A 20,659-nucleotide genomic window follows, 5' to 3' on the forward strand; every position below is an offset into this window, starting at 1 on the left:
TACCTCTCACAACTCTCTACAAGGAATATATCGATTGGCCAAAATTGACTGAACAAGGAAAAAACCCATTTGAGTATATAGTTCCCCCCCCCCCCGCTAAAGTGGGTCGGAACAATTGATAGCGAATAATTGCATTAATTGACTTTATAACAATCAATTAACTGTTTAGAAAAGTAAGTCCTCACTATCAAATGATGGTTATATATAAATGTAATTAAATGAAAGCCCAATCAGTCATTCAATCTCCCCGGTTTTGATGGCCTCGAGAAGCTGATGAAAGCTATTGAAAGACTATCTCTTTCAGCGATTCTCTGTCAAAAATCTGCTTTGAAAGGGAGAGAGTAAATCACAAAAATTTATTTGCAAAAAATAAGATAAGCAACTTTTAGATTGGGTTTGTTGGATTGCTAATTTTGCGGTTACTGCTCTTCATTCAAGACTTCTATATTAATTTTGACTCTATATCCCCATCTTGATTTCAGAAAAGCTTTTGAGTTCCGCATCGCATTCTCCTGCTAAAACTTCGTTCTTTCGTTGACGGTGGTAACCTGTTGAAGGTTATTGCTTCTTATTTAAGTGACAGATAGCAGCACGTTATTGTCGAGGGACGGAAATCGAAGAACCTTTCAGTAAGTAGTGGCGTACCACAGGGTTTAATTCTGGGTCCTCTCTGCTCTTTGTTTTATCGATGATCTCGTCGAGATACCTACTGCCTCAAATTTGTTCATACATACTGATGAAAGTAGTTTGAAGTATAATTCGAGAGCCTAGAAAAAGATCTGGCTTGTTTTTATTCCTGGAATGAAGAGAATGGGAGGGAGTTCAAATTACCGAGAACTCAGTATGTAGTCAGAGGTTGTGCTCGAGCAATAGAAAGAGTTTTAGATTTTAATGGAAATAATTTTGTTGCAACTGATTCAGTGCTTGATCTTGGCCTAACTGTTCACGAGAAATTGAAATGGAGTAAAGATGTTTCATAAAGCTTCACAAGTCATTTTGGAGCTTTCTATGTTTGAAAGGCAAAATTCCTAAAAACCTATGCAAATTCACCAACGTTTATGTATATCGTTCATTCACTATTTCGAGCCTAATCTATGCGTCCGAGGTCTTGGCGCCTCCAAAGGCATATTTGAAGAGACCGGGAATTTTTTAAAAGCGAGCATCAAAATGCTTTTCGAATAGAAAGGATTAATTTGAAAGGCTGAGCGAAATGTAGCTTGCTGCCTGTCATTTTTTTCTGGAGTACCAAGCTTTACTACTCTTTAACAAAATGTTGAATGGGAATTTTGATTTCAATTTGATGATTCCATCGAACTGCAAAAGCCAAGTTTCTATCATGTTCGAAATTCCGAAAAGAAGAAATTTGAAGTCGCAAAACGTAGAAAACGTCTCTCCGATACAGACTATTTTATTCGAGCAACTCCGGCTGGAAATTATATTCAGCTTGAAACGGAGCAGAATATGTTCGACGATCGCAAGTTGAAAAGAGAATTTCTTCAGTTTTTAAATATTAAATACTCGGATTCCAATTCAAGCTTTTTTACTTTTTTGTTAATAAGTGATCTTCAAAATGAATTGCTTCAAAAGCGCATTTAAGACTTTCTCTGTATTTATATAAATCTGGTATGCTTCGAAGACAGCAACTAGTAAAGAGATCAGCAAATGTTACTGAAGAACGAAAAGAGTCACTGAGTTTTGCATCTAACATAGGCATCTTCGTCCGTTGTTGCAATGGTTTGACCTAGCAAAGTTTGAAGACATATCTCCAATTCCAAGGGATAAAATGGGACCTATCCACTACCAGCTTGATTTTCAAAATAAGTTATACCACCCTACTTTGTGTAAATACGTTCGGTAGTACAAAAATAAATTCTTTCACATTACAGAGCCCCCAATGGCATATAGCTGTTAACAATGGTAATTGGATGAATAGGCTGCAGCTTCACTAAAAAGGGAGAGAGCCCAAAAATCTGTGTAAAAACAGCGGCCTTGCTAAGGGATAATGACCACTTTAAATTTTGCTTTAGCTTTAAACTTACGTCGCACGAAATGTTGGGGAGCAATTGCCATCCGATCTCAATGTTTCACATCTCTGATCTGAAAACTAATTTAGTGTTTCTAGTGAGCAATATTTTTTAGCCTTCATAGTAGTAGTAGTAGTAGTAAAATTCATAGTAGGAGTAGTAGTAGTAGACTTAATTCCTTTTAAGATAAGGTTTAAGAAAACACACATGTATGACTTATGCACGACAAAATGTACAATAACACTTGACAAAATGTGAACACGAACCGTTCATATCATAGTAATTTGATGTTCTGGATTTCAGGTAATTGATGAGGGAACTTTTCAGAGTTGGCACTTCGAATGAAATGATTTTTAACCGGATGAGCTCGTTTGCAGCTCTAGTTGCTCGGATGAAAAAGTTGTCTTCTGAAGAGACCTTGCGTGCTGTAGGGACGCGAATCAGTCCATTCGAGGAAGATCGTGTTTGCAAAGATGTAAAATGAAAGTTATACTGTAAAATGAGAGTTGTTTTACCCAATTATCTCGAAGATTACTGAAAATGAAAGATGTAAAATGAGAGTTGTTTTACCTAATTATCTTGAAGATTACTGAATAGAAGAGTTGTTGTTTCAGCTGTCGCAGAGCTGCAATTCGCAGAATTTTGGCGGGATACCGGCGCTGATTGCCGTTTTTAACTGGTACCCTAGTTGCATTTGTATCATAATAAAAACGTATATATTAATAGTAGAGTGTCTATCCACAACTTGCTTAATTGTTGTGATAAACTTATAACATAGCTTCGGCTGCTCAATAAGTCTCTTCAGATAAACTGAAATTCAAACATCAGACGAGAAGGGTAACACTAGAAAAAACTGCAATCAATTCGGACAAGAAAGAGGAGGGCAGCGATCATTGTTGTGAAGTGTACTGGCCCCGGTGTTGATGGAAATGGCTGCATCAACTGGACAAACCTCTGGGTTCCGACACTCATCGCCAAACAATTTCTTCACACGGCCCTTCCTATGTGGTTTCTGTGTTGTCCAGGAAATGGAAAATAGCTTTCCTCTGCTGTGACCTGTCTTCAGTCAAAGAAGCCGACAACATTGAGCAGTACAGGCGCGGGAAAAATGTGCATATCTTTGGTGTTGATGAGGGGCCAGGTGAAGATGTCCCTGCAAAGTTGTTGAGTGTAGCTGAGAAGGCCGGTGTCGTAATCACTTCATATGATGTAGTCACATTGTAGTACTAGTTCAAATACAATAATTTGACTTTTGAAATTCAAAAAATATTCTCGTACATGTTAATTCGAAATTTTGTCAACCCCAAACAGTAAAAAATAACAACAGATAGGAATGAAATTAAAAATCCTTTTTCAGGAATAGAAAGCATTTTACCTTGGATTTTCATAAAATCCGGAATAAAAAATGAATTGATTTTAGTGTAATAAGTGTAAAAAAAATGTTGTAAATGTGATTTTAACTGTAAATAATTTCAAAAATTCGATGTTATTTTGACTCAATTCTTAGAATTATAGTCAAGGACAAGTTTATATACTTTGTAAATGATTTCATTTAATTTTTAAACCTGACGATGAACGCAATGTTCGAAAATGTTCGTTTTAGTTAATCAATTTAGGTTTTAATTGACAATTACTTCTCTGCATCTTCATATGATGTTAGTACATGTCATCCATTACCAAGTGGTGGTGAAGGCCAAAAGCCGGATAATTGTTAAGTTTGTCATCTTAGATACAAAACATCAGATGATTAAGAACAAGAGGATTTTAAAAAACAATAACATATTTGTTCATGACGACTTGACCCAAATTCGTGTGAAGAAAACTACTGTTATGAGGCAAAATGTTGAAAATTTTTGTACTGTTAATGACAAAATTGTTGTCTTTATGCGGGATAAAGAAAAGATTGTGTTCGAAAATCTGCACAAGTCCCAAAAATGGGATAATGAGCTGTTTTCTTATATAAGAATGTAGAGAAGATTGCTTTTTGAAAAATTGGAATACCTCACGAATCAGTTCTTTCTGCAAAGCTCAAATAGCTGTCAATACAGAAATCTATAAGGAAACTGACATCAAAGATTCTTTAAACTATCGTCCTATCTCGAAAACTACTTCTTTTTCTCAATTATTCGAAATAAAATCTGCACAAACAAATCACAATTTTTTATTGTAAGTAGAAAATTACTATCGCCTATTTGTTTTAATGAAGATATGTCAAATTGGATTTAGCAAAAACAAGGTTATCCTCAGAGTTATAGTGCCACTTCTCTTCAATTGATTTATAAATGACGTCATGGTGGCAGTAAAAAAACTGGTATGCTTTTGCAGTATGCGGGTGATTATTTATTGTTTTGCAGTCAAAAAAATTCCAATGTGAAATTAAAAAGTTTATAGGAAACCAGTAGAAACTTGAAATTCTACTTTAGCCTCTATAGGTTAAACTGGAATGCCAAAAAATGAGTTTATTACGTCTGGAAGCAAAATTGATAACAGGCTCAATGATCCTGAGACTACAGTTGCTGTAACAACAATAATTGAAAAAACAAACCTGTGTAAAAATGCAGGAGTTGCTCTGCTGAGGAGGATATGACTTTAGCCATAGAGGCTGACAGCATTGAGCAATACAGCCACGATAAAAATTTCTTTGCAAAAGTGTTGAAAATAGGTGAGAGGGCGGTTTCGTAACCACTCCAAATGATGTCAGTACAGGTCATTGCCTAGCAAGTGGAGGTAAAGGCCAAAAGCAAATAATTTCCAAGTTCGTCAGATGTGATTCCAAACAACATTTGATGAAAAAAAAGAAGAAAGAACTAAAATATTTACCAAGGATGAACTGACCCCATTTTGTGCCAAGATAACTAGAGAACTGAGGAAGAGGGAAAGAATTGGTAACGTTTTTATTGTTAAAAAGAAAAATATTGTCTCTATACGGGACAATAAAAAAACTGTAATCAAATATCTCCAATTTTTCCAAAAGTGGGAAAATAAGCTAATCTCTCATGCATGGAAGAAAATCTAAAGACTTGCATTTAAAAACATTGGTATATCTGACGCATCAAATTGCGCATTGCCGTTTTCCTTGTATGCTGAATTATTCTTCAACCATTGTGATAACGTCGAGCAAAAATCGGACCCAGAAATTGAATAAAAAGTTTTTTCAAAGTTATAGAGAAATATAATTAGAAATTACTCTTTGCTCGTATTAATTTTCAAAACGTACCAAAAACGTGTATGCAGCTGAAGTCTTTTGATAAAAACACGGGAAAGAATGCTGTTGTGGGTTTGTCAGAAAGTCTGTTGACAGTGGATGATAAAACGTTTTTATGGAATTTAGCTCCTAACACTCATGAACTGTTTAGAAGTAATAGAAGTGCAATAAACTCAAAAAATAGGGAAAGTTGTGGTGTTTTTTGTGTCCCTGGAAACTTGCTTTAAAAGAACGTAATAATTTAGAACCTTTTGATTAATCAAAATAAGACTCTATGAGGGCTGATTGGTGGGGCAATTTTCCAAATAACAGCAACTCTGAGTCGCTTTTGAAAGAAACATAAAACCCTTCAAGTTATATCAGAATGAATTTCTTAAGCAACTGTTGAATAATATCGATAATTCTTCTTGCGAATCCATTTCCCTAATTCTATTGTTTGATTATAGCACATATTATCGAAAATTTTGCTTTGAAAATCTGGACTCAGTAGTTCTACCCTACAATTTTACAAGAGCTAGTTCAAATTTACCTTCGCGTGTATATAAAACATAGAAAATTCATATTGATAAGATTTTAACCGACTAAGTGGCCGACGAAAGAGGCTTTATATTCTACAGACTTTTCAAAACCTACAACTTTAGTTCTGTATTGTTTAGCGGGTTGAGTGCAGGGAAGAGCATAATATTTAAAAAAATTCAATAGTAAAAAGTTTAAAAAAATTCTTGTCTTGAAAATCATTTTCAGATATGCCATGGCTCATAGAATGAGGGTGTTCAAAAATCAATGATATAAATTGAAGATGTTTGTTTATCTTCTATCAAGTGCATTGGAAAAGCATGCATACCTTAAAAAAATGTTTTTATAGAAAAGAACTTCAAAAGTGCTAAAAGAAAATTGTTTTGAAGAGGAATGACAAAGTTTACTGCTTGAACATGAAACAGCATATGAGAATTCATTGCCAGAAATTGGTGACAATACAGTAGCTTCAAAACAATCTGTCCATTATATTGAAAGAAAAAGCAGAAGTTCTCTAGGAACATTTTCATCTCCCTTAGTATTGCTAAAGATCGCTGTAGTTTTATCAATAATGTTAGGGGGAGCAGTAGGCAAGCTGTAAAAATCACTGGAGAAAAAATTTTCCTCGGCGATATAATTTTTGACAACAGAAAAATGCAGAATGCTTTAATTTTTTATTCTCCAACTTAGGCAAATTTTTTGGTCAGAAAAATGAAGAAAGATCATTTTTCAAAGTTGGCGACTCATCATTTGAGTCTTGGCCAAAATCAAAACAAAACTATTTTTATATCACCAGAGATCTAAATCACAACAAACCCAGTGATCCCTGTAAAAAACCTAATTAGACTGTTAGTGATAGAAATCAGTTTTTAGCCCCTCTACCTGAAGTTCAAAATAAATCATTACCTTAATCATTGTGTTCTTTCTGCGAAGCTCAAATGGCTGTCATTACAGAAATCTATAAGAAAGCTGACATCAAAAATTCTTTAAGCTATCGTCCTATCTCAAAAACTACTTCTTTTTCTCAAATATTCGAAAAAAAATCTGCACAAACAAATCACAATTTTTATTGAAAGTAGAAAATTACTATCGCCTATTTGTTTTAATGGAGATATGTCAAATTGGACTTAGCAAAAACAAGGTTATCCTCAGAGGACAGTTATAGTGCCACTTCTCTTCAATTGATTCATAAATGACGTCATGGAGGCAGTAAAAAAACTGGTATGGTTTTGCAGTATGCGGGTGATTATTTATTGTTATGCAGTCAAAAAATTTCCAATATTATAGTTAAAAGTTTATAGGAAACCAGTAGAAACTTGGAATCCTACTTTAGTCTCTAAAGGTTAAACTTGAATGCCAAAAACCTGAGTTTATTACGTCCGGAAGCAAAATTGATAACAGGCTCAATGATCCTGAGACTGCAGTTGCTGTAACAACAACAATTAAAGAATCAAACCTGTGTAAAAATGCGGGAGTTGCTCTGCTGAGGAGGATATGACTTTAGCCATAGAGGCTGACAGCATTGAGCAATACAGCCACGATAAAAATTTCTTTGCAAAAGTGTTGAGAATAGGTGAGAGGGCGGTTTCGTAACCACTCCAAATGATGTCAGTACAGGTCATTGCCTAGCAAGTGGAGGTAAAGGCCAAAAGCCAATAATTTCCAAGTTTGTCAGATGGGATTCCAAACAACATTTGATGAAAAAAAGAAGAAAGCACTAAAAAATTTACCAAGGACGAACTGACCCCATTTTGTGCCAATATAACTAGAGAACTGAGGAAGAGGGAAAGAGTTGGTAACGTTTTTATTGTTAAAAAGAAAATTATTGTCTTTATACGAGACAATAAAAAAACTGTAATCAAATATCTCTAATTTTTTTCAAAAGTGGGATAATGAGCTAATCTCTTATGAACGGAAGAATGTCTAAAAACTTGCATTTAAAAACATTGGTGTATCTGACGCATCAAATTGCGCATTGACGTTTTCCTTGTATGCTGAATAATTCTTGAACCATTGTGGTAACGTCGAGCAAAAATTGGACCCAGAAACTGAATAAAAAGTTTTTTCAAAGTTTTCGAGAAATATAAACAGAAACTAAGCTTTGCTCGTATTAATTTTCTAAACGTACCAAAAAAGTGTATGCAGCTGAAGTCTTTTGATGAAAACACGGGGAAAGAATGCTGTTGTGGGTTTGTCAGAAAGTCTGTTGACAGTGGATGATAAAACGTTTTTGTGGAATTTAGCTCCTAACACTCATGAACTGTTTAGAAGTAATAGAAGTGCAATAAACGCAAACAAAATAGGGAAAGTTGTGGTGTTTTTTGTGTCCCTGGAAACTTGCTTTAAAAGAACGTAATAATTTAAAGACTTTTGATCCATCAAAAAAAGACTCTATGAGGGCTGATTGTGGGGGAAATTTTCCAAATAACAGCAACTCTGAGTCGCTTTTGAAAGAAACATAAAACCCTTCAAGTTATATCAGAATGAATTTCTTAAGCAACTGTTGAATAGTATTGATAATTCTTCTTGCAAATCCATTTCCTTCATTCTATTGGTTGATTATAGCACATATTATCGAAAATTTTGCTATGAAAATCTGGACTCAGTAGTTCTACCCTACGATGTTACAAGAGCTAGTTCAAATTTACCTTCGCGTGTATATAAAACATAGAAAATTCATATTGATAAAATTTTAACCGACTAAGTGGCCGACGATAGAGGCTTTATATTCTACAGACTTTTCAAAACCTACAACTTTAGTTCTGTATTGTTTAGCGGGTTGAGTGCAGGGAAGAACATAATATTTAAAAAAATTCAATAGTAAAAAGTTTGATAAAATTATTGTCTTCAAAATCATTTTCAGATATGCCATGGCTCATAGTATGAGGGTGTTCAAATATCACTGATATAAATTGAAGATGTTTGTTTATCTTCTATCAAGTGCATTGGAAAAGCATACATACCTTAAAAAAATGTTTTTATAGAAAAGAACTTCAAAAGTGCTAAAAGAAAATTGTTTTGAAGAGGAATGACAAAGTTTACTGCTTGAACATGAAACAGCATATGAGAATTCATTGCCAGAAATTGGTGACAATACAGTAGCTTCAAAACAATCTGTCCATTATATTGAAAGAAAAAGAGAAAAAAAAGAGAAAAAATTTTCCTCGGCGATATAATTTTTGACAACAGAAAAATGCAGAATGCTTTAATTTTTTATTCTCCAACTTAGGCGAATTTTTTGGTCAGAAAAATGAAGAAAGATCATTTTTCAAAGTTGGCGACTCATCATTTGAGTCTTGGCCAAAATTAGAACAAAACTATTTTTATATCACCAGTGATCTAAATCACAACAAACCCAGTGATCCCTGTAATAAACCTAATTGGACTGTTAGTGATAGAAATCAGTTTTTAGCCCCTCTACCTGAAGTTCAAAATAAATCATTGCCTTAATCATTGTGTTCTTTCTTCGAAGCTCAAATGGCTGTCATTACAGAAATTTATAAGGAAGCTGACATCAAAGATTCTTTAAACTATCGTCCTATCTCAAAAACTACTTCTTTTTCTCAAATATTCGAAAAAAAATCTGCTCAAACAAATCACAATTTTTATTGAAAGTAGAAAATTACTATCGCCCACTTGTTTTAATGGAGATATGTCAAATTGGATTTAGCAAAAACAAGGTTATCCTCAGAGGACAGTTATAGTGCCACTTCTGTTCAATTGATTTATAAATGACGTCATGGGGGCAGTACAAAAACTGGTACGCTTTTGCAGTATGCGGGTGATTATTTATTGTTATGCAGTCAAAAAATTTCAAATATTATAGTTAAAAGTTTATAGGAAACCAGTAAAAACTTGGAATCCTACTTTAGTCTCTAAAGGTTAAACTTGAATGCCAAAAAACTAAGTTTATTACGTCCGGAAGCAAAATTGATAACAGGCTCAATGATCCTGAGACTGCAGTTGCTGTAACAACAATAATTAAAAAATCAAACCTGTGTAAAAATGTAAGAGTTGCTCTGCTGAGGAGGATATGACTTCAGCCATAGAGGCTGACAGCACTGAGCAATACAGCCACGATAAAAATTTCTTTGCGAAAGTGTTGAGAATAGGTGAGAGGGCGGTTTCGTAACCACTCCAAATGATGTCAGTACAGGTCATTGCCTAGCAAGTGGAGGTAAAGGCCAAAAGCCAATAATTTCCAAGTTTGTCAGATGGGATTCCAAACAACATTTGATGCAAAAAAAGAAGAAAGCACTAAAATATTTACCAAGGACGAACTGACCCCATTTTGTGCCAAGATAACTAGAGAACTGAGGAAGAGGGAAAGAATTGGTAACGTTTTTATTGTTAAAAAGAAAATTATTGTCTTTATACGAGACAATAAAAAAACTGTAATCAAATATCTCTAATTTTTTTCAAAAGTGGGATAATGAGCTAATCTCTTATGAACGGAAGAATGTCTAAAAACTTGCATTTAAAAACATTGGTGTATCTGACGCATCAAATTGCGCATTGACGTTTTCCTTGTATGCTGAATAATTCTTGAACCATTGTGGTAAAGTCGAGCAAAAATTGGACCCAGAAACTGAATAAAATTTTTTTCAAAGTTTTGGAGAAATATAAACAGAAACTACGCTTTGCTCGTATTAATTTTAAAAACGTACCAATAAAGTGTATGCAGCTGAAGTCTTTTGATAATAACACGGGGAAAGAATGCTGTTGTGGGTTTGTCAGAAAGTCTGTTGACAGTGGATGATAAAAAGTTTTTATGGAATTTAGCTCCTAACACTCAAGAACTGTTTAGAAGTAATAGAAGTGCAATAAACTCAAAAACTAGGGAAAATTGTGGTGTTTTTGTGTCCCTGGAAACTTGCTTTAAAAGAACGTAATAATTTCAAACCTTTTGATCAATCAAAATAAGACTCTATGAGGGCTGATTGTGGGGGCAATTTTCCAAATAACAGCAAGTCTGAGTCGCTTTTGAAAGAAACATAAAACCCTTCAAGTTATATCAGAATGAATTTCTTAAGCAACTGTTGAATAATATCGATAATTCTTCTTGCGAATCCATTTCCTTCATTCTATTGTTTGATTATAGCATATATTATCGAAACTTTTGCGATGAAAATCTGGACTCAGTAGTTCTACCCTACGATTTTACAAGAGCTAGTTCAAATTTACCTTCGCGTGTATATAAAACGAAGAAAATTTTTATTGATAAGGTTTTATCCAACTAAGTGGCCGACGGTAGAGGCTTTATATTCTACAGACTTTTCAAACCTACATTTTTGGTTCTGTATTGTTTAGCGGGTTGAGTGCTGGGAAGAACATAATATTTAAAAAAATTCAATAGTAAAAAGTTTGATAAAATTATTGTCTTCAAAATCATTTTCAGATATGCCATGGCTCATAGTATGAGGGTGTTCAAAAATCACTGATATATATTGAAGATGTTTGTTTATCTTCTATCAAGTGCATTGGAAAAGCATGCATACCTTCAAAAATATTTTTATAGAAAAGAACTACAAAAGTGCTAAAGGAAAATTGTTTTGATGAGGAATGCCGAAGTTTACTGCTTGAACATGAAACAGCATATGAGAATTCATCGCCAGAAAATTGGTGACAATACAGTAGCTTCAAAACAAATTGTCCAATATATTGAAAGAAAAAGCAGAAGTTCTCCCGGATCTGTTTTATCTCCCTTAGTATTGCTAAAGATCGCTGTAGCTTTATGTAGCTTATAAATGTTATGGGGAGCAGTAAGCAAGCTGTAAAAATCAGTGAAGAGAAAAATTTCCTAGGCGACATAATCTGTGACAAAAGAAAAATGCAGATTGTTTAATTTTTATTCTCCACTCTAGGCAAGTTTTTTGGTCAGAAATGAAGAAAGATCATTTTTCGAAGTTGGCGACTCATCATTTGAGTCTTGGCCAAAATCAAAACAAAACTATTTTTATATCACCAGAGATCTAAATCACAACAAACCCAGTGATCCCTGTAAAAAACCTAATTAGACTGTTAGTGATAGAAATCAGTTTTTAGCCCCTCTACCTGAAGTTCAAAATAAATCATTGCCTTAATCATTGTGTTCTTTCTGCGAAACTCAAATGGCTGTCATTACAGAAATCTATAAGAAAGCTGACATCAAACATTCTTTAAACTATCGTCCTATCTCAAAAACTACTTCTTTTTCTCAAATATTCGAAAAAAAATCTGCACAAACAAATCACAATTTTTATTGAAAGTAGAAAATTACTATCGCCTATTTGTTTTAATGGAGATATGTCAAATTGGATTTAGCAAAAACAAGGTTATCCTCAGAGGACAGTTATAGTGCCACTTCTCTTCACTTGTCAAATTGTACTTGTCAGTACTTGTCAAATTAGATTGAGCTAAGACAAAGTGTCCCTCAGGGGACAGTTTCAAGAACTCTTTTCTTCGAATTTATATATAAATGACCTCCCAGTGCAAGTAAGTGAAACCGGTAAGCCTTTGCAGTATGCGGAAGATTGGTTTTTGTTTCGTGTTTACAAAAACTCTGATATTGCTTCAAACGTTTTGCAGGAAACAAATGAATATTTGGAAACATTTCTTGTATCAACAGGGTGAACTTGAACGCCAAAAACTGAGTTTATTACGTCCGGAAGTAAAATTGATAACAGAATGAATGATCCTGGGACTGTAATTGTTGGAACAACAAAATTTAAAAAATCAAACCCATTTTTAGGGGTTCACATACAATGTCATCTATGTTTTCGAACACGACTAAAAAAATTGTAAAAAAGATGACCATGGATATCAAAACTACTGAAACTGTGCAACATAGATTTTTCACCTCATTATCACTCTTGTTTTTTCGTTTTTTCATTAGAGTACTCGGCTGTTTCAATCACTTAGAGTACTCTGATTTATATCTCTTTCAATTCAGTTCAACTTTGGTGCTATTTTCGGAGAAACAGATAAATTGGGCTTCCAAGAATGTATTTTCTCTTTCTAGTATCAAGTTATCATATGATTAAAGAAAGCTTAAATTTAAAATTTGAATGACGAATTGATTGAGTCGAAAATTTTAACGTACTAGTTCAAATACCTCAAGAACAAGAAAAAAGACTTTCATCAACAGCCTAAATTGTCTACGGCTAGCTATCGGATTAACAAGCGCTCTAACCAAATAATTTTTGTATGGTTTTTTTTTCTGTTTCTTTCTTTAAATTATTCTATAATCATGTATCGTTGAAGTGGAACGGGTGCAAAACTTACAAAAATTCAAAACTCCATTGAAAAAAATTGATAGAAAATTCAAGAGCAGTTTTTATTCCAGAAGCCAGCACATGGCGTGACTTCCACTTCAAACAAAGTGTTACCAGTTAATCTTCAAAGAAAACTATTTGTGTTTTTATATAAATCAAATACACATATTGTATATTTAGCATATGCTCTCGCTATACAAATATATTGTGATCTCTCCCTCACACTCCTGTGGTGCAGCGATCTTGCTGAACCTACGCCATGGTGAATGTGATGCGGTATCCGGTTAATTTGACTTATGTCAACATCGGGGGAAGGGGGCAAAAAACGGACTATTCTGTGCAGTGTAGTTGTGTAGGACTTAGGGTATTAATCTAGCCATTTAGGCTATCTCTACTGGTTTTTCCCACAGATCAGTCAATTTCAGGTCTGTGTTGTTTCTACTGCAGTTGAAAAAGTGGTTTACGTCATGTGGTGCTACTTCTCATTTGGGACAGCGATTACCAACATTGTCAAAGATCTCACTCAAGTAAGATTTTAGCAGGGAAAATATCCAGTTCTCAGTTGCGCTAATCGGATACGTGCAAATTATAGTAGCGTTTTTTCTTCTTCTGCTGTTTTTGGTGGAAGTGTACCTAGGTGCTTGCTGTCTTTGTTCAATTAAATATGTGTTGTTTTACGCCGTCCATATAAGTATCATTTAGTTGCGGTCACATGGGACCAAAACTAGTTGAATAGGATGTTTTATGATCAGCAGGATAGCTGTGATAAATGCCGCCTAGATGTTCAGGTCTCTAAAAATCATCATATTTTCACTGATTCCAAGAAACTTGAGTAGCAATAAATTGAAATTTATTGAGCTGTGGTGGTATGAACTATCAGAGGCGGTTTATAAATGCACGATAGAACTACCGATCTACCAAAGGCGTTCAAAATTTTAGGGCAACCTACTCAAAGTTTGTTGGTACGAGAACAAACTGACATTTGTGTAATTTTCTAATAACTATCAGGGTTCAACCATGCCCGGAGATTTACTAGTTTGTTTCTCAGTCTTTCTGTCAATTTGAAAATTGCTAAAAAGAGTTTTTCTGTGCATACATCCGTACTGAGCCATGCATCGTTCAGGCAAAAAACGTCGTGGTTACTTGCTGTCACGAATGCGTTATTGGAACAATTTTGCCAGGACCTTTTGAGCAAACTGCGGACTGTGTAGTTTAGCAAACTTCAATTTATTTATAGGTTCTACTCGCGTTTCATATTCAGTAATACTCAACATAATCAAATTTTTATTATTTCGGTGATACAAATTGAGGTCTGGGATTCTCAGTTAAGATGCTTGATATATTTTTTTGTTCAGAAGTCGTCATTTTAAAAAAGAAAAAATTGTTTTGGATTTTTTTCTTCTGCACTGAGTTCCTAGCTTGAAAACAACTTCTTTAAATCCTGATGTTTGAAGAGCGATAACAAAGTCCGTCTCCGATCCCAAGGATTGTCCAAACTGAGAAATAACGTTTTCATTCTATTCTCATTATCTTTTTGTTTCCCTTTCGGATCTTGCATTTGGCGGCTTGACTGAAGATGACTGAGGATTTATTGCACAGCCATTATATCAGCTTCTTCCGTATCTTAAGCAGCTTTTGTTTTTGATTCCATTATTTCTCTGAGCCGGATTCCATCTTATTTTTGATGAGAACTTTTTAATTTACTTTAAGAATTTTACTTAATTTACTTTTAGTTTAACAAAAACCTTTCCAAAGTTTCGGAGAAATTAAACAAAATTTAAGCGTTGCTCATACTAACTTTCAAAACGTATAAAAAAAACGTATGCAACTGAAGTCTTTTGTTAATGACATGGGGAAGATTACCATTGTGGTTGAATCAAAGAGTTGGTTGACAGCAAATGGTCAAAGGACTTTATGGAATGTAGCTCCCAATACTCAAATACTAGAACTGTTAAGCTGTTATAGCAGTGCAATCAACTTTAAAAGGAAAGGAGCTGATGTAATGCTCCTTCTGCCCTTGAAATTTTCTTCAAAAGAACTAAAAGATATAAAGATTGTCATTGAATCAATGGGGTCTGAATGTCGCTTCAATTTTTCAAACATCTGCAGGTTTAAAACGCTTTTGATATGATCCTATACAAACCCCTAGAAATATAATAGATGCGTTTTTGAGCAATTATTGAATAATATAGACAATTCATCTAGCGAATGAGTTCCTATCTTTCTATTGAGTAATCATAGCATAGGTTACTTTAACCATAGAGAAAAAACAGGATTCAGTAGCTCTACCTTACGGTTTCACCATAGCTATTGCAAATTTACCTACGCGTGTAAGTAAGACTACGAAAACTCATTTTGATTAGAGTTTAACCGATAACGTGGCCAAAGATGGAGGATTTATCTTTTACAGACCTTTCTAAACCAACCATTTTGGTTCTGTTTTGTTTACCCAACTGATTGCTGCGAAGAGCATCATATCAAAAATATGCGATAGTAAAGAGTATGAAAAAATGCTTGTTCTGAAAGTCATTTTCAGATATGCCATGACACAAAGTATAAGGGTGTTCAAAAATCAATGATATATTTAAGATGTTTGTTTATTTTCTATCAATTGCAATGGAAAAGCATGCACGCCTTAAAAATACTTTTCATAAAGAAAAAAACTCCAAATTTAAAGGAAACTGGGTTCGACGAGGAATGCAAAGGTTTACTGCCTGAACATTAAACAGCATATGAGTTTTGCTAGAAAATTGGTCATTGCCAGAAAATTGGTCACGATACAGTAAATCAAAACAAACTATATATTGGAAGAAAAATGTGAAGTTCTCCTGGAACTATTTCCTTTCCTTTAACACAGCTAGAAATTGCTGGAGTTTTATCAGTAAAGTTTAGGGGAAGCAATAATGAGCAATAAAAAAATCCTTCAGAGATATGACTTTTGACGACAACAAAAGCAGAACGCTTTAATTTTGTATTCTCCAACTTCGGTGAATATTTTGGTAAGAAAAATGAAGAAACACAATGTTTTGATATTGGCAACTCATCAATTGAGTCTTGGCCAAAATCAGAACAAAACCTTTTTTATATCCCCATATATCTAAATCACAACAAACCCAATGATCCCTGTAAAACATCCAATCGGGCTGTTAGTGATAGAAATCAGTTTTTAGCCCCTCTACCTGAAGTTCAAAATAAATCATTGCCTTAATCATTGTGTTCTTTCTGCGAAGCTCAAATGGTTGTCATTACAGAAATCTATAAGGAAGCTGACATCAAACATTCTTTAAACTATCGTCCTATCTCAAAAACTACTTCTTTTTCTCAAATATTCGAAAAAAAATCTCCTTCAAGTTATATCAGAATGAATTTCTTAAGCAACTGTTGAATAAAATCGATAATTCTTCTTGCGAATCCATTTCTTTCATTCTATTGTTTGATTATAGCATATATTATCGAAACTTTTGCGATGAAAATCTGGACTCAGTAGTTCTACCCTACGATTTTACAAGAGCTAGTTCAAATTTACCTTCGCGTGTATATAAAACGAAGAAAATTTTTATTGATAAGGTTTTATCCAACTAAGTGGCCGACGGTAGAGGCTTTATATTCTACAGACTTTTCAAACCTACATTTTTGGTTCTGTATTGTTTAGCGGGTTGAGTGCTGGGAAGAACATAATATTTAAAAAATTCAGTAGTAAAAAGTTTGATAAAATTATTGTCTTGAAAATCATTTTCAGATATGTCATGGCTCATAGTATGAGGGTGTTCAAAAAGCAATGATATATATATATATATTGAAGATGTTTGTTTATCTTCTATCAAATGCATTGGAAAAGCATGCATACCTTAAAAAATATTTTTATAGAAAAAAACTTCAAAAGTGCTAAAGGAAAATTGTTTTGAAGAGGAATGCCGAAGTTTACTGCTTGAACATGAAACAGCATATGCGAATTCGTCGCCAGAAAATTGGTGACGACACAGTAGCTTCAAAACAAATTGTCCAATATATTGAAAGAAAAAGCAGAAGTTCTCCCGGATCTGTTTCATCTCCCTTAGTATTGCTAAAGATCGCTGTAGCTTTATCAATAATGTATGGGGAGCAGTATGCAAGCTGTAAAAATCATTTATCTACAAAAGATCATTTTTCGAAGTTGGCAACTCATCATTTGAGTCGTGGCCAAAATCACAAAAAAACTGTTTTTAAATCAGCAGAGATCTAAATCACAATAAACCCAATGGTCCCTGTAAAGAACCCAATTGGGCTGTTTTTGATAGTAAGCAAATTTTAGCCCCTTACTTGACGTTCAAAATAAATCAAAGCTTTAATGAATGTGTTTTTTCTAATATGCTCAAGGAGCCGTCTTAACATCAATCTATCAAAAAGATGACTTCGTGGAACTTGTAAACTATCTTCAATTTCAATTTCAAAAAAAACTATTTTAATTTCAGTTTCAATTTGCTATTCTATTTTTCATTGAATCATTTCAACGAGAAATTGATGATGGTAATATTGTTCTTGCTGTTTTGCTTGGTTTATCTACAACTTTCGGCTCACTGTCCCACCAAATCTTTTTAAAATATTACAACCTGAGTAAATGTTGGCATTAAAATTCATATAAATTTTTCTTAAGAATGGCATGCAACAAATTTGTTTTAATGGAGTACTTGTCAAATTAGATTGAGCTAAGACAAAGTGTCCCTCAGGGGACAGTCTCAAGAACTCGTTTCTTCGAATTTATATATAAATGACCTCCCAGTGCAAGTAAGTGAAACCGGTAAGCGTTTGCAGTATGCGGAAGATTGGTTTTTGTTTCGTGTTTACAAAAACTCTGATATTGCTTCAAACGTTTTGCAGGAAACAAATGAATATTTGGAAACATTTCTTGTATCAACAGGGTGAACTTGAACGCCAAAAACTGAGTTTATTACGTCCGGAAGTAAAATTGATAACAGAATGAATGATCCTGAGACTGTAATTGTTGGAACAACAAAATTTAAAAAATCAAACCCATTTTTAGGGGTTCACATACACTGTCATCTATGTTTTCGAACACGACTAAAAAAATTGTAAAAAAGATGACCATGGATATCAAAACTACTGAAACTGTGCAACATAGATTTTTCACCTCATAATTACTCTTGTTTTTTCGTTTTTTCATTAGAGTACTCGGCTGTTTCATTCACTTAGAGTACTCGGATTTATATCTCTTTCAATTCAGTTCAATTTTGGTGCTATTTTCGGAGAAACAGATAAATTGGGCTTCCAAGAATGTATTTTCTCTTTCTAGTTTCAAGTTATCATATGATTTAAGAAAGCTTAAAGTTAAAATCGGAATGACGAATTGATTGAGTGAAAATTTTAACGTACTAATTCAAATACTTCAAGAACAAAGAAAAAGCCTTTCATCAACAGCTTAAATTGTCTACGGCTAGCTATCGGATTAACAAGCGCTCTAACCAAATAATTTTTGTATGGTTTTTCTTTCCGTTTCTTTCTTTAAATTATTCTATAATCATGTATCGTTGAAGTGGAACGGTTGCAAGTTTACAAAAATTCAAAACTCCATTGAAAAAAATTGATAGAAAAGTCAAGAGCAGTTTTCATTCCAGAAGCCGGCACATGGCGTGACTTCCCCTTCAAACAAAGTGTGACCAGTTAATCTTCAAAAAAAGATTTTGTTTTTATAGAAATCAAATACACTTATTGTATATTTAGCATATGCTCACGCTATACAAATAAATTGTGTTCTCTCCCTCACACTCCTGTGGTGCGCTGATCTTTCTGAACCTATGCCATGGTGAATGTGATGCGGTGTCCGGTTTACTTGACTTATGTCAACATCGGGGGACGGGGGCAAAAAAGGGACTATTCTGTGCAATGTGGTTGTGTAGGACTTAGGGTATTAATCTAGCCATTTAGGCTGTCTCTACTGGTTTTTCCCACAGGTCAGTCAATTTCAGGTCCGTGTTGTTCCTACTGCAGTTGAAAAAGTGGTTTACGTCATGTGGTGCTACTTCTCATTTGGGACAACGATTATCAACATTGCAAAGATCTTACTCAAGTAAGATTTTTGCAGGGGAAAATATCCAGTTCTCAGTTGCGCTAATCGGATACGTGCAAATTATAGTAGCGTTTTTTTCTTCTTCCGCTGTCTTTGGTGGAAGTGTACCTAGGTGCTTGTACCTAGACGTTCAGGTCTCTAAAAATCATCATACTTTCACTGATTCCAAGAAACTTGAGTAGCAATAAATTGAAATTTATTGAGCTGTGGTGGTATGAACTATCAGAGGCGGTTTATAAATGCACGATAAACTACCGATCTACCATAGGCGTTCAAAATTTTAGGGCAACCTACTCAAAGTTTGTTGGTACGAGAACAAACTGATATTTGTGTAATTTTCTAATAACTATCAGGGTTCAACCATGCCCGGAGATTTACTAGTTAGAGCAGACTTATTTTTGTTTTTGGTTTCATTTACAGTTTGAATTTTTCAGATGTAATCTTTTATCGTAATATTAAATTTGTTTGTTATTACACAGTCACCGCGGTTTCACATTTATTTAATACTTTCTTGCAGTTTATACTTTCTTGCAGCTTGAGGATTGTGTTTTTGACAACCGTGTTCTTTTTTAAAAATTTGGTACACTGCAGAGATCGATATAGAATAAGATAAAAACTGAGTGATATGATTTGCTTCTTGAATTGCGCTCTTAGGGAAAAAATTGATTGATAAAAAGCTGTGATCCCTGAAGAAGAGATCTACAGCACAAAAAAAAATATTCTCAGAGTGCAAAATAGCTTCGTTGTGTGAATACTCTTCCTGAAGACAAAAAAGATCTATTACAGACTACAAGTAACGGTGTCGGAAAAACTTTCAACTGCTACAATTAGAATCACTGTGTGAAGGAGCAACACTCACACCTCGACGAACTATGGCACAGGCAAGATTAATTTTTTCTAGCAAAGCTTTTGAATATCTTGTGTAAAAAAACTTTTTGCCGCAAAATTGCCTTAATAACTGATAAATTTTTGTGGTGAAATGCACCAGGCTCTTTGTCTTTGACTTTCGCGACAGAAATGCTCTGATATCTTTTTTTATCCCCAACGAGCAGTAAGCAATATGTTGTTGAGGTGATCGTCCGCTATTGTGTGGCAAAATCGTACTTCGAATGAATGTGAAAGTTTTTCTTTGTGCTTCTGAGATGGGAAAAATGGGTAAAGGGACAGAATAAAAAAGTTGTTGGTAAATACAAAGGTCATTTGTCAAATTTACAATTCGTGGCGCAACTTCCTCTGCAGTAGTTTCTGGTTTCGGAAAAGCCGCTTTGTATAAATCGTTTCCAACAAATATTGCAATCAAAACAATCTTGCCCTTAGGAAGTATAAACTTTCTTTCATGTCGAATTTGCTCTCCATTCAAAGACAGATTATTTATACTTGTTATATATAGATATATCACTAGAAATTTATTAAAACATAAGCAATTGTTCCTTGATGTTCTGAAGATACGATATCTAATATTCGCATGCATTACCGACAAACCACCGCAGCTGCTGCATTAACCATGTTCAAGTGAAAAGATCTGTGAGTCATGCAAAAACTGGTTAAACGCAAATTCAAAAAAAAAATTGAGGATAACGCCAACATGCAGGATATT

The 20,659-nt window shown here is 34.2% G+C and overlaps 2 protein-coding genes across 2 annotated transcripts in view; one reads left to right on the forward strand and one right to left on the reverse strand.

Annotated features, from left to right (window-relative positions):
- LOC142353571 (cysteine protease ATG4A-like) overlaps positions 1 to 2,128 on the reverse strand; it is a 29,386-nt gene extending 27,258 nt beyond the window's left edge. Inside the window, exon 1 of the mRNA XM_075405849.1 lies at positions 2,040 to 2,128. Coding sequence (XP_075261964.1) covers positions 2,040 to 2,070 — 31 coding nt within the window. The 5' untranslated portion in view covers positions 2,071 to 2,128. The remainder of the gene's footprint in view (positions 1 to 2,039) is intronic.
- The window catches only part of LOC142352999 (uncharacterized protein C05D11.1-like), a 354,622-nt gene that overhangs the window by 280,067 nt on the left and 53,896 nt on the right, over positions 1 to 20,659 (forward strand). The gene's annotated exons all lie outside the window — the stretch shown is intronic.

This window comes from Convolutriloba macropyga, chromosome 14 (genome assembly GCF_964194025.1).
Source record: "Convolutriloba macropyga chromosome 14, txConMacr16.3, whole genome shotgun sequence".
In the NCBI taxonomy this organism is placed as follows: domain Eukaryota; kingdom Metazoa; phylum Xenacoelomorpha; order Acoela; family Convolutidae; genus Convolutriloba; species Convolutriloba macropyga.